At 42.5% G+C, this 13,548-nt stretch overlaps 1 protein-coding gene across 1 annotated transcript in view; it reads right to left on the bottom strand.

The window, feature by feature from the left end:
• PDS5B (PDS5 cohesin associated factor B) overlaps positions 1 to 13,548 on the bottom strand; it is a 536,259-nt gene that overhangs the window by 146,899 nt on the left and 375,812 nt on the right. Inside the window, 1 exon segment of the mRNA XM_030200370.1 lies at positions 12,344 to 12,467. Within this exon segment, the coding sequence (XP_030056230.1) occupies positions 12,344 to 12,467 (124 nt within the window).

Raw genomic sequence — 13,548 nt, 5'->3', positions numbered from 1 at the left:
AACTAGGTATCCTGCTGTCTACAGCAAAACTCTTTCTCCTTCAGCAAGCAGGATGGAGGCCTAAGTGAGGGCCGTTATGTTTTCATTTAGCTTTTGGATTCTCAGGGCAACTCAAACTAGTATAGGATTGGGGTGAGTTGACTTAACAGAACCTATAGAACTGTTTCTCCAAATGCACTCTCTCTTGAAGGCATATTGCCCAAACAGTAATTGGATTTAAAGGTGTATGTGACAATCTGTGCAATAAATCCGGTCCCCCTTAAATACACTCCGTTGCAGTGGCTTAGCCACAGGAGGACCCCCCTCCCCCCCAACACACACATTGGGCTCAGGCTCCCTCCACAACTGCAGCACCCCTTTATCTTTGATGGAAGGGATACCAAAGCCACAACAGCCAAATACAGTGATTGTGCTCCCCTCTTTCTCGACTGCTTCCTTCCTGCAGACATCAGCAGTGTGCTTTCAGGTGCTAGGACTTCTTGCAAATGCTCTAAGCATGCATGAGAAGTCCCAGCACTGCTGACATCTGCAGGAATGAAGCAGCTGAAAAGAAAGGGAATGGAAGCACTGTATTTATCTGGCTGGAGGGAACTCAGCATCTCTGCCAACAAAAGGTATGGTTTGGAGGGGGGGGGGGGGGTGAGGAGCAATGAATTACCTCTCTAGTCCACCCTTGGGCATCCCCAAAATTGGAGGTCTGGCTATGACCCTGTTCCCTCATAGGGCCACCTTGAGAGAGTTTTGGTTCAAGACTGCTCCTGAGAGGGAAAAGTAAAAACCCTGAGCGTGAACAAGACAGGGTGGCACAGAGCAGAAAAGAATAGCCCTTCAGGGTAGACCTCCATGAGTTATAGACAAGGAACCAGCAGAGTGTCTAAGGTAGGAAAGTTCTTAGTTGAAGATTGTAAACTGTTAAACCTGTGGCTTGATACAAGATCAGGCCCTTCCTTGTCTAATGAATGCTGACCTTGCTTTAAACGGATATTCCTGTGTGTACTCCAGAGAATATTCAAATTGATTTAAGTGGGCAGGAGAATCTATGGCCACCTACTCCCTCCACCCCCGATAGTCAGTGGCACTAAACTGGGCAGTGATGCTGAATATTGCCTCTGACTGCCCATAAAAAAAAAAATAAGTCAGGGGCAGTACAGGTGGCAGCATTAGGAAGGAGCATCGAGTTATGCAGGTGCCAGCTATATTCAGTGCCAGCATCCAGGGCTAATCAGCTGACAATCCATCTTTAAAAATGCTGACTATTGCTGGCTAGATATCAGCCAGATTGTGTCTAAGAGTAGCCTGACAGGAACCACACCCTTTGGGTTTCAACCGAGTAACAAAAGAACTTTGTTCAACTCCTCAGTTACCAGGCGTGTGAGGGGAACAGGCCTGGGTATATGTTTGATAAGCAACCTAATAAACAAGTTTTGTTTTTCCTGCACACTATTTGGCTGTGTCTGTGAAGGATCCATACATTATACCAGCAACACTCCATGCTACCAATCCTGGAACAAACAGTGGCTTCTACCATGTCCACCTCAATAACAGGCTAAGGACTTTTCCTCCAGAAACTTATCCAAACCTTTTTTAAACCTAGATACACTAACCGCTGTTACCACATCCTCCAGCAGTGAGTTCTGGAGCTTAAACTGAATTGAGAAACTTGCCATGCAGAGAGCAAATACATAGTCTAGGGAGAATAACCACTCTTCCATATTTAAGAAAAGAAGTACGTTTTCAGTCATCATTGATACGTTGAAACCTTCTGCTCAGTGTGCTGCTGCGGCTAAGAAAGCAAATAGAATGTTAGGTATTATTAGGAAAGGGATGGAAAACAAAAATGAGGTTATTATAATGGCACTGTATCGGTCCATGGTGTGACCGCACCTAGAGTATTGTGTTCAATGCTGGTCGCCGCACAACAAAAAAGATATAGTGGAATTGGAAAATGTACAGAGAAGGGCGACAAAGATGATTAAGGGGATGGGATGACTTTGCTATAAGGAAAGGCTAAAGCAGCTGGGGCTCTTCAGCTTGGAGAAAAATCAGCTGAGGGGTGATATGATAGAGGTATATAAAATAATGAGTGGAGTGGACAAGGGGGCATGCGATGAAGCTGGAGTGCAGTAAGTTTAAAACAAATAAGAGAAAAATTTTCTTTACTCAGCGCGTAATTAGACTCTGGAATTCGTTGCCGGAGAATGTGGTTAAGGCAGTTAGCTTAGCAGAGTTTAAGAAAAGTTTGGACGGCTTCCTGAAGGAAAAAGCCATAGAATGTTATTAAAGGAACGTAGGGAAAAATCCACTATTCCTGGGACAAGCAGTACAAAATGCTTTGCTCCGTGGATCTTGTCGGGTGATTGTGACCTGGATGGGCCACTGTCGGAGACAGGGTGCTGGCCTAGATGGACCTTTGGTCTGTCCCAGTGTGGTGATGCTTATGTCTTACGTCTAATGTATTTGTTCAGGTATCTCAGGTTCAAAGTTAGTCTCAAAATTTCCTGATTTCTTTGGCATTAAAGTCTAAGAGAAGCCTTTGCTGGTTTCCTACTCTGGAATCATCTCTACAGCTCTAATAGCAGAGAATTCATTTACTATAGAAACATCATCATGTGATTGGTGAGAGACTGGAATGGGCCAATATGATGGGACCTGATAAATAATGTAGACATTATCACTCATTTAATAACTTTTGTATCTACGTGTCTTGTTATAAGAAGCAAGGTCATGCTGAAAAACATTTGCCTCTCTCCAACTAGGAACATCGTGGGGAGCATGATTATACTGAGGAACCAGAAAAAAATTACAATTACCAAAGTTTATCCAGAGAGCTAATTCGGGCTGCCTCCTGTTCCAATAGTGAGACTTAGGAAGTTCAGTTGTTAATTGGCAATAATCTTGTTTCCTACTATAACCCCTGTTGGTCCTGGGCATCCGTCCTATGGTCCACTGACCCAAAATTCTCTACCTGGGGTGTCAAACCAACTGATTCGGTTTTATTACACTTACAACGCCAAATGACTATCCTTAGGTCCCCATCTGACCCTTCCCGATGTAGCACTATGAAATGTAACCCTCTCATTTTCACCTTTAAAAAAGTTGACCAGACTTTGGCTCATACCTCTAGCTATTGATAGTACACGTCGTGATCCTATGATTCGCTTTCGGACCAAGGTTACAGACCCACCTACGACTCCCAAACCACACTAACATCACTATGATCCCCAAATTCTTAATGCTAATTCTGTTCAGGATACCATATTCCAGGAGACTGAATATGAAGATTTTAATACATGGTTAAAACTGGCTACACTATACTGCTTCTTCCCTTAATATTTCTAACTGCTACATGTGTACAATACCTCGTCCTACACCAGAATTATTTTCCTTTCCTTTCAATTTCAGACGACGTTATAATACTTGTTTGTGTATGCTGTTGTCTTTTACTTCTGAACATCCACTTTCCACTTCATGCAAGTCTATTCACTCTTTATATCCTCCTTTGGCTTTTCATTCCTTGTTTCCTCCTTCATTTGGTGTGCATTTCAATCTGACCTTTTCTATATGCTTGCGAATCTACACTACCCAGGCATATTCTCACTTTCTAGGAAATGTTACCTATTGTTCTGATACTTTTGACCCTTCTGACCTCCCGATGCTTAATTTTTCTAGCCTCTCTATCCCACGTTCTGATATATGGTGGTATCGCGAGACCAAGATTCTATATCCCATTTTGCCATTCAAATGGTCTGGTATATACCTATTGTAATTGCCTATCCTCACCAGGTATCTCGAGTTAAAAGACACATTCCTAACTCTCCTGATGACACTGTCTATAAAGATGCTATAGGACAGTGATGGCGAACCTATGGCACGCGTGCCAGAGAGGGCACGCAGAGCCCTCTCCCTTGGTACGCGCGCCGTCGCCATCATTGGTCCGCCCACTCTCCCTCCCAGTTCGGCCTTCCTCCCGCCCTCCCTCCAACCCAACGAGCAACAGGCCGCCCGCCCGTCCTCCCTCCCTCCCAGCACCAGGAACCCTCCTCCTCCTAAAATTTAAAAAGCGCACCTCCTCGGAGTCGGGGTTAAGGCGGCGTGTGTCGGTAGCGAAGCGCGTGTGCTTCGCTCGACGCACCTTCGGCCTTCCCTGTCTCTCAAGCTCTGGTCCCGCATGAGCTTGAGAGACAGGGAAGGCCGAAGGTGCGTCGAGCGAAGCACACGCGCTTCGCTGCCGCTACCGACGCATGCCGCCTTAACCCCGGACTCAGAGGAGGTACGCTTTTTAAATTTTAGGAGGAGGGGGGTTCCTGGTGCTGGGAGGGAGGGAGGCCTGCCTGATGGTGAGTGCTGGGTGGGAGGGAGGCCTGGTGGTGGGTGCTGGGTGGGAGGGAAGCCTGATGGTGGGTGCTGGGTGGGAAGGAAGCCTAATGGTGGGTGCTGGGTGGGAGGGAGGCCTGATGGTGGGTGCTGGGTGGGAGGGAGGCCTGATGGTGGGTGCTGGGTGGGAGGCCTGCCTGATGGTGGGTGTTGGGTGGGAGGGAGGCCTGATGGTGAGTGCTGAGTGGAAGGGAAGCCTGATGGTGGGTGCTGGGTGAGAGGCCTGCCTGATGGTGGGTGCTGGGTGGGAGGGAGGCCTGCCTGATGGTGGGTGCTGGGTGGGAGGGAGGCCTGGTGCTGGGTGCTGCCAGGTGCTGGGAGGGAGGGCAGGTGGGAGAGGAGAGTGGCTGGACATTTGTGGCTGGAGGAGAGAGGATGGTTGCTGGACATGGATGGCGGGCAAGAAATGAAGAAGAAAGGAGAAAAGTAAAGAAATCAATGGAAAGGAAGCCCTGGAAACGGAGTTAAGAGAACAGATAGAGAGCAGCAGAATCAGCGACTAGAACCAATATGGATAGAAAAACAAAATCACCAGACAACAAAGGTAGGAAAAATCATTTTGTTTTCATTTTAGTGTTTGGAATATGTCGAATTGGAGAATTTACATCTGCTGTCTTATTTTGCACTGGGTATACTGGAGCTGTAACAGCTTACAGAAATGATTTATAATGGAAGAAAATCATGTTATTTTTTTCTCCTATACTAGTATAATATTTTCAATGATGTCTGTTTATATGCGCCATGGCTGGTGTAAGGGGTGTGGCTATCATAGGGGTGGAGTTATATGTGGTGACCCCGCCCATGAGTACCGGCACTTTGCGATAAATAATTCGATTTTGGGTTGCTGTTTGGGCACTCGGTCTCTAAACGGTTCGCCATTACTGCTATAGGAGTTCCAAGAGGGGTACCTGATCAATTTAAAGCCAGAAATCAGGTATGGGCAAGTCTAGAGTCTTTATTTTGGTGAGTCACATATCCCATTTTGCCATTCAAATGGTCTGGTATATACCTATTGTAGTTGCCTATCCTCACCAGGTATCTCGTGTTAAAAGACACATTCCTAACTCTCCTGATGACACTAATAAGATGCTATAGGAGTTCCAAGAAGGGTACCTGATCAATTTAAAGCCAGAAATCAGGTATGGGCAGGTCTAGAGTCTTTATTTTGGTGGGTCACTATTAATAAAAATGTTGATTGGATCAATTACATTTATTATAATCAACAAAGATTTATAAACTTTACTATTTTTTTTTGTTACATTTGTACCCCGCGCTTTCCCACTCATGGCAGGCTGAATGCGGCTTACATGGGGCAATGGAGGGTTAGAAATGCCATTCAAGGCTTAGCGGCCCCAACTTAGTGCCACTAGTTGAATAGTCTGAGAAAATACACTTGTTCTTGACAAATTTCATGTCAAAGATGGTGGTGTTTGTATTGTACTTCATGGTCATTGTTGTACTTTTATTCCTAATACTGACCCTGATGGTTCTGTTGAAGGCATTACAAGGCCTTTCTGCTTTAGCCAACGAATTAGCTACCAATTCAGGTGTTGATACTAGCTGGACATCCTGGTGGGATACAATCTTTGGTAACTGGAAAACCTTTCTTATGTCTATATTTACTTCTATTTTGGTTGTCATTCTAGTTTTTGCTTTGTCTGTTGCATTATTCCCTGTGCTCGCAGGCTTGTTTTCAAACTTCTTGCTACCACTTTCAGTATAAGACAAAATGTACTTCCTTCATGAATGCTGTGTAAACCTACTGCTATTAACTTTCTTCATTTTATTACTGTTAGAGCATTTACTGCTTGTAACGCAAGTATACCTCCTTTAGGAAGACATTTATTCAGCTCATACTGCTTTTAGTTGAACTATTACATATATTCTTCTTTTATACATATTTTTTCTTTTCATCCAATGAGCGTCCCTGATGTTATTTATGTTTTTTCTTTCCTATACGCTCCCATGTCATCCATGGTACAACTTTCACTTACATAATTTTGAATCTTGTGTTATGAAATTGAATGTAATGTTTAAATTTATCTTCAGCATTTTTCCTGGTTTAGCCGTGTATTTGTTACATGGGTTTCTCCTGTTAGAGCTTATTTCAGCTCCCCAGGCATAGATAGGTTTAGTTTGGGTTCCTTCCTTTTCAAACTGTTGTACCCTTTCATCGAATGGACATCTGGCTGATTATTATCTCGACAGGTGATGATTTCTCAATCATCAAGAGGGGAATGAATTGATTTGCTCTTTTCTGACCACTGACAAGATTATGACCCATGAACTGCATGTCTAAAGGCTCAAATTAAGAATCTTTCTGGCTAAAAGCTCTGACTTCAGCATTCTGTGTAGCTATTCCTATACTTTCTGCTGAAACTGTGAATTCTGGGTCAGGCTGACTCTTAAGAGCAGTATTCCACCCTCCCTGACAGAGTCGGTGCCACTGAGACTACTTCACAAGGTTTGAAGGCGAAGAAGTGTTGAGATTATAGATAACACTATGATAAGACCTGGGTCCTAGGGAAATTCCTGTGACGAAATAGTACTATAAACTCCTGTGAAAGAACCTTGGACTTATTATAAGATGCTGTGTTCCATAAACATTCAGATAGTGTTTTCCATTTTATGTAAACAATAAAGTAAAACAGGAATTAGCTGATGTAACAAAGAAATTAGCTGAAATTACAAGGTTGTATGATGTGGGAGGGAATTACTGACCAATGCATTGTGCAAAAGAGTATATAAGTGGCTGTTGTATTCTATGTACTCAGAGGGATGAGATGGCCAACCGAGTGACTCTGTCACAGTGGTCTCTCTCTCTCTCCCTCTCGTAACAAATGCTGTCATTTGTTAGGGCCTAATTACTCTGCCTGATTACTTTGCCTGATTGCTTTGTTATCATCTATGTTGAAAAAAAGACTATCCCCTTGTAAGGAATATAGCTTCTGTCCTTTGTCTTTTCTATCACGGTATCTTAGGGTGTGTGTAAGGAGGTAGAAACCCTATTTGCCCCACATTTCCAAATTGTATATTTCTTATGGTAAGTAGATATATCAGAGAAATAATTCCCACATAATTACAGCCCTCACTGATACCAGGTTGTCAGAGGGGGCCATGTAAGAACAGACTCCACTATAAACACTACTTATGCCTAGATTACTGACAGTAGCTCCTTCTCTGGTAATAAATTATCTCCTATACAGGAAAGAAGTGCTTCCTTAATAAAGCAGATTATACCCAAGTGGTTGACAATATAGCTGGGAGGGAAAGTGGTGATCTCTACAATGTAATTTTTCTTTTCTTTTTTTTTATTCTGGTTTCTAAAACTGTACTCTGTAGAAAATATCTGTAATCTTCCAAGAAAATCTCTGCACAGACCAGGTACACTATATGCCCTAACAAGCTTGTTTATCCAATGATCACAGACATGCCTGCTGAGATGTCAAGAACTTCCTAAGCAAATCTCACCAGATGCTTTTCCTCATTATGTAGCTTTAGTGAGATGGTTCAATAGTTTATCCTTTTCATCTTAAAAGATCTTTTGAAAAAGGTTATGGTTTTGAAAGCATTCATGCATATACAGTTCCACATGAAGTTGTGGACTGCAGTTCTAAAATTGAGCATTGCACTATCAAGTACCTTTTATCCAACTAGGAGTTTTCAGATCTTTTTGTGGTGAAGTGATACAGTGCTCCTTTATATATTATGTACATCGCTTTGATTGTAGTATAGAAAGGTGGTATATCAAATCCCTACCCTCCATCCTCCAAAATATGGAATATCATCTGTGATATGGTTTATAGTGAATTAATTATCTGGTATTCAGAATCAAGTTTCAGCTTTATTTTATGTTTAAATTGTTTATTTTCAATAAATACAAATATATCATCTTTGATAAGATGCACCAATATAAGTTATTTTTCAAAGGAAATTATATAAAGAGGCAAAATTATAATATTAGATTAGTTTAACAGTCCATAAACATTGTGAGTGATTCAAGATAGTTGGAAAACCAAAGGAAGTTGGATAATTAAGAATACAACTGAAAAATTAAGCAGGAGATAACCCTTTAATAATACAACCTTTTCTTACATGAACTTAACCCTTATCGCCTTGTAAGTTTCAGCTTTATTTTTATATTCCATTAAACATTAACTAAGCAGTTTATAAATCATATAAGGAAAACAATTTAGCCATCAGTTAGTATATGGAAATATTCAACATAGGACACTAATCCATAAACGAAACAAGACACCGACACTATAGAACAAGCAATCATCAATAGAAAGGACCTGGAAGAAACGGGGGCAGAATATCTACACATAAAGGGAGTGAGGTTTACGCAGGGCGAAAAGAGAACAAACAGTTCATCAGTGAACTCAGTCCACGCCGATCCAGCTGAGCACCACCATGAACTCCATAGCTCTAGAAGCAGAATGATGGACAGAGGATGTTGAGGCAGATTGTGTTATCACATGCACTTGTTTGTATTGAGGATAGTTTATGTTGAGGAAGATGCAAGACTGGGAATGTTATGGGGTTTTTAGAGTTATTTTATCTTGCATTATGTCTGCAATGGTATGTGAGCTTTTTAAAATGGGATCTGGGTTTTATTTCATTCTAAATTATTTTTGTGTGTACTATGTTTAATGTGAATACATTTGGAATATGTTCCTCACGTGAGTTTTGTGATAAGGTTATATAATTTTTTGAACAAATACATTTTTCTTCCTGGAGTACAAAAGAACATCCGTAGTTATTTTCTATATAAATCTCTTTTGGTTGAGAGATATTTCTGGGCAGTTAAGGTGAAGGGTAAGGGGTGGAAGAGCGGGGATTTGTGAAATTATGGGGCTCATTTTCGAAAGAGGACGTCCATCTTTCGACAAATTGGAAGATGGACATCCTTCTCCCAGGGACATCCAAATCGGTAGAATCCAAACACGATTTAGGACATCTCCAACTGCACTCCATCGCAAGGACAGCCGAAGTTCAAGGGGGCGTGTTGTAGGCATAGCGAAGGCGGGACTTGGGCATGCCTAACACTTGGATGTCCTTTACCCATAATCGAAAAAAAAAAAAACAAGGACATCCCTGATGAACACGTGGACGTTTTCACCCGGACCTGTTTTTCTTACGACTAAGGCACAAAAAGGTGTCTGAAATGACCAGATGACCACCAGAGAGAATCAGGGATGACCTCCCGTTACTACCCCAGTGGTCACTAACCCCCTCCCACCCTCAAAAAACATCTTTCAAAATATGTCGTGCCAGCCTCATGTCATACTCAGGTCCATGACAGCGCATGCAGGTCCCTGGAGCAATTTCAGTGGGTACTGCAGGGCACTTCAGACAGGCAGACCCAAGCCCATACCCCCCCCCCCTACCTGTTACATTTGTGGAGAGAACAGCGAGCTCTCCAAAACCCACCACAAACCCACTGTACCCATATGGGCTATGGTAGTGGTGTACAGTTGTGGGTAGTGGGTTTGGGGGGGGGGGGAGGTTTGGGGGGCTCAGCACACAAGATAAGGGAGCTATGTTACGGGGAGCAATTTATGAAGTCCACTGCAGTGCCCCCTAGCGTGCCCGGTTGTTGTCCTGGCATGTCAGGAGGACCAGTGCACTACAAATGCTGGCTCCTCCCACGACCAAATGTCTTGCATTTGGCCGTTTTTGACATAGATGTCTTTGGTTTTGAAAATCGCCGAAAGTTAGAAACATCCATGTCTAGGGATGACCAAATCTAGGGATGTCCAAATTTAAGGATTTGGACATCCCTGACGGTATTTTCGAAACGAAAGATGGACGTCCATCTTGTTTCGAAAATACGGGATCCCCGCCCATGGATTTCGCTGTTTTGCAAGGACGTCCAAATCGCAACTTGGACGTCCCTTTCTAAAATGCCCCTCCACGTAATCTAGCCTGGTTTTTTTTTTTTAAGGTGTTCTACTTCTTTCAGGACTGCTTCCTTCCTACTGTCTTTCAAAGAAGAACCACTTCCCTGAGGGGTCAAGTGGCATTTATTATCTCCTTCCATTTGATATGCCTGGGTCCCTAAATAAACTGGGATAATTCCTCATCATTTTTCTCTCTGGTAAATGGTAAAGGCAACTATGGGCCCTGTTTACAAAACCACGCTGATAGACACTCATTATATTCCTATGGGTGTGTCTATCGTTAGCGCACGCTAAAATGTTTGTGCGGCTTAGTAAATAGGGCCCTTTGATTATGAAGACTGAAGAACATCTGGTAGCAATTCTAGTTGCCAGGAAGACCATCTTCCACTCAGGGTTTAAAGCCCCCAGGAAAGTCAAAGGTGATTGAATAGTTTAAGCTTAATGTTTAGAAAGTGAAGAATAAGACAATTTGGTTTTTTGGGTTTTTTTTTTTGGGGGGGGGGGGGGGAGAGAATGCAAAAACAATTTAGAAGCAAAGATGACTACATTTCAGACAGTCAAAACCACATCTATTCAACAGCTTGAATTAAATTAGAGCAAGGGGACTCATGAGACAGCTATTGCACAAAAATATCAAGTGCTCAGAGAGCTGTGGGTCTTGGTGATATCAGATGATGACATCTTTGATTTATCTTGTTTGTCAGGAGAGAAACTGCATGCTAACCTGTCCTCCCCTAAGGTATACACTGTCAGCAGCTATTTTCGATTTGCATTCAGCATTGTAAAAAAAAAAAAGCAAACATGCAGAAGTTTCTTCAAGTCTTTGCCTAGCATGATGGCATAGAACAATGCTGTAACACAAGAAATCTATATTTCATTTCCAAGTTTAAGTTCTGGTCCTCAGTCAACCAACTAGAATGTTGGGTATTAGTAGGAAAGGAATGGAAAACAAAAATGAGGATGTTATAATGCCTTTGTATCGCTCCATGGTGCGACTGCACATCGAATATTGTGTTCAATTCTGGTCACCGCATCTCAAAAAAGATATAGTGGAATTAGAAAAGGTGCAGAGAAGGGCGACAAAAATGATAAAGGGGATGGGACAACTTCCCTATGAGGAAAGGCTAAAGCGGCTAGGGCTCTTCAGCTTAGAGAAAAGGCGGCTGAGGGGAGATATCATAGACGTCTATAAAACAATGAGTGGAGTTGAACGGGTAGATGTGAAGCATCTGTTCACACTTTCCAAAAATACTAGGACTAGGGGGCATGCGATGAAGCTACAATGTAGTAAATTTAATACGATTCAGAGAAAAGTTTTCTTCACTCAACGTGTAATTAAACTCTGGAATTCGTTGCCAGAGAATGCGGTTAGCTTAGCGGAGTTTAAAAAAGGTTTGGACGGCTTCCTAAAGGAAAAGTCCATAGACCGTTATTAAATGGACTTGGGGAAAATCCACTATTTCTGGGATAAGCAGTATAAAATGTTTTGTACATTTTTGGGATCTTGCCGGGTATTTGTGACCTGGATTGGCCACTGTTGGGAACAGGATGCTGGGCTCGATGGACCTTTGGTCTTTCCCAGTATGGCAATACTTATGTACTTATAGCTGAGGTTATATTGTAGTCTCCAACAGAAACAATGTCACCACTCAACAGTAGAATCTACTGGTTAGACTGAAGGTGTGCATGTATCACATTTTAGAAAGCCACATCTTGTTATCACAGGCAGAGGACTGCTGTTAAAACACACAAACTTAAAAGACAGGGCAATTGAGTTTATAAAAGTCCAAGGTGGCTGCAAATTAAATCTTATAGTGACACGGCCACAGTAGAGGATGGTGTCAATTGAGCTAGTGCTGGAACAAGAAGCAGTTGCAGAATCAGAAAAAAAGAAGCACTCTTCTGTGACTCATTTGTGTAAGAAGTCCAGTCTGGCAAAGTCCAGATGACAAATTGACCACAAAACTGACCCATTTTAACATAGAGAACGTATTTCTACAGCATTAAAAAATCCAAATCAAGAAAATAAAAATATATGTGAATGCTTAGATAAAACAGATCTTTACCTCAAATATCTGTGCAAACTGTGTTTCCTTGCTGGAAAATATTGCATGGATGCAGTGAATGGAATACTTGGCCTGGCGGGGAGGTCCCTTTTTAGATTTCTGTTGTAAAACCGGAAGCAGAGCTCTAAACAAAACAAACAAAAAAAAAAAGCCCATTTTAATCCTTTAGAAATGAAAACCAATTTACATCTTCAATAAAAGTGAAGACAAGTTTCCAAATTTCCATGCATTCACCTTGAGCTTGTGCACAGAATTATTTCATACTTATAAAAAATCTCAACATCTTCTATACAAACATTATTTTTAAAATTTTAAATCACTTCTGATTACAGCAGGGGCGTAGCCAGACCTCGTTGTGTGAGGGGGCCAGAGCCAAAAGTGGGTGAGCACATTTTAGTCTGCTGCCCCACCCCCTTGCCCCCCCCCCTCCGCCTCACCGCTTCCCCTCACTGCACCCCACAGTAGCAAATACCTTTGCTGGCAGGGGTCCCGAACCCCCACCAGCCAAAGCCTTCTTCACCACGTTCACTGCACTTTCTTCTTGCTGCCGTCCTGTGCATGCGCCTTTAAGTGAAACTGAACAAGCTCAGTTTCACTTAATGGAACTTGCAGGACATCAGGAGGAAGAAAGAGCACAGGGTAGGGAACATGGTGTGTCAGAGACCGGCGCTGAAGAAGGCTTCGGCTGGCAGGGGTTGGAGACCCCTGCCAACAAAACCAGGGGCCCGGACAAAATTTTTTTTTTTTTTTTTTTTTTTGGGGGGGGGGGGGGTCCAGGCCCCCGTGGCCCCACCTAGCTACGCCACTGGATTACAGTACATATCACTAAATATGATTTTACTACTCCATAAGCTACCCATATGCAAGGAACACATAACACATATTTTGGGGCTCATTTTCAAAGCACTTAGACTTACAAAGTTCCATAGTCTAAGTGCTTTGAAAATAGGCCTAAGAGTATTCCATTTTCCAGGGTCATCGTTTTCCTGCCCTTCAACTATGTATCAAGACATACTACTTTGCCACCTCTTAAGGAAGGAAATTTTAGGTCCCTTCCTCTCACGACTAAACACATTTTCATTTTCACCTAAGGCAGGAAACTTTAGGTCCCTTGCTATCATGATTAAACGCTTTTTCATTTTCACCTATTTTTGAATTCTTGGTTCAGTCACTCACTAAACTTGTAGCAGTTTAGACCTCTAGAA

Source organism: Microcaecilia unicolor, chromosome 4 (genome assembly GCF_901765095.1).
Source record: "Microcaecilia unicolor chromosome 4, aMicUni1.1, whole genome shotgun sequence".
NCBI classification, from domain to species: domain Eukaryota; kingdom Metazoa; phylum Chordata; class Amphibia; order Gymnophiona; family Siphonopidae; genus Microcaecilia; species Microcaecilia unicolor.
Note: the sequence above shows the minus strand (reverse complement) of the source record. Positions and strands in the feature narration are given on the sequence as shown.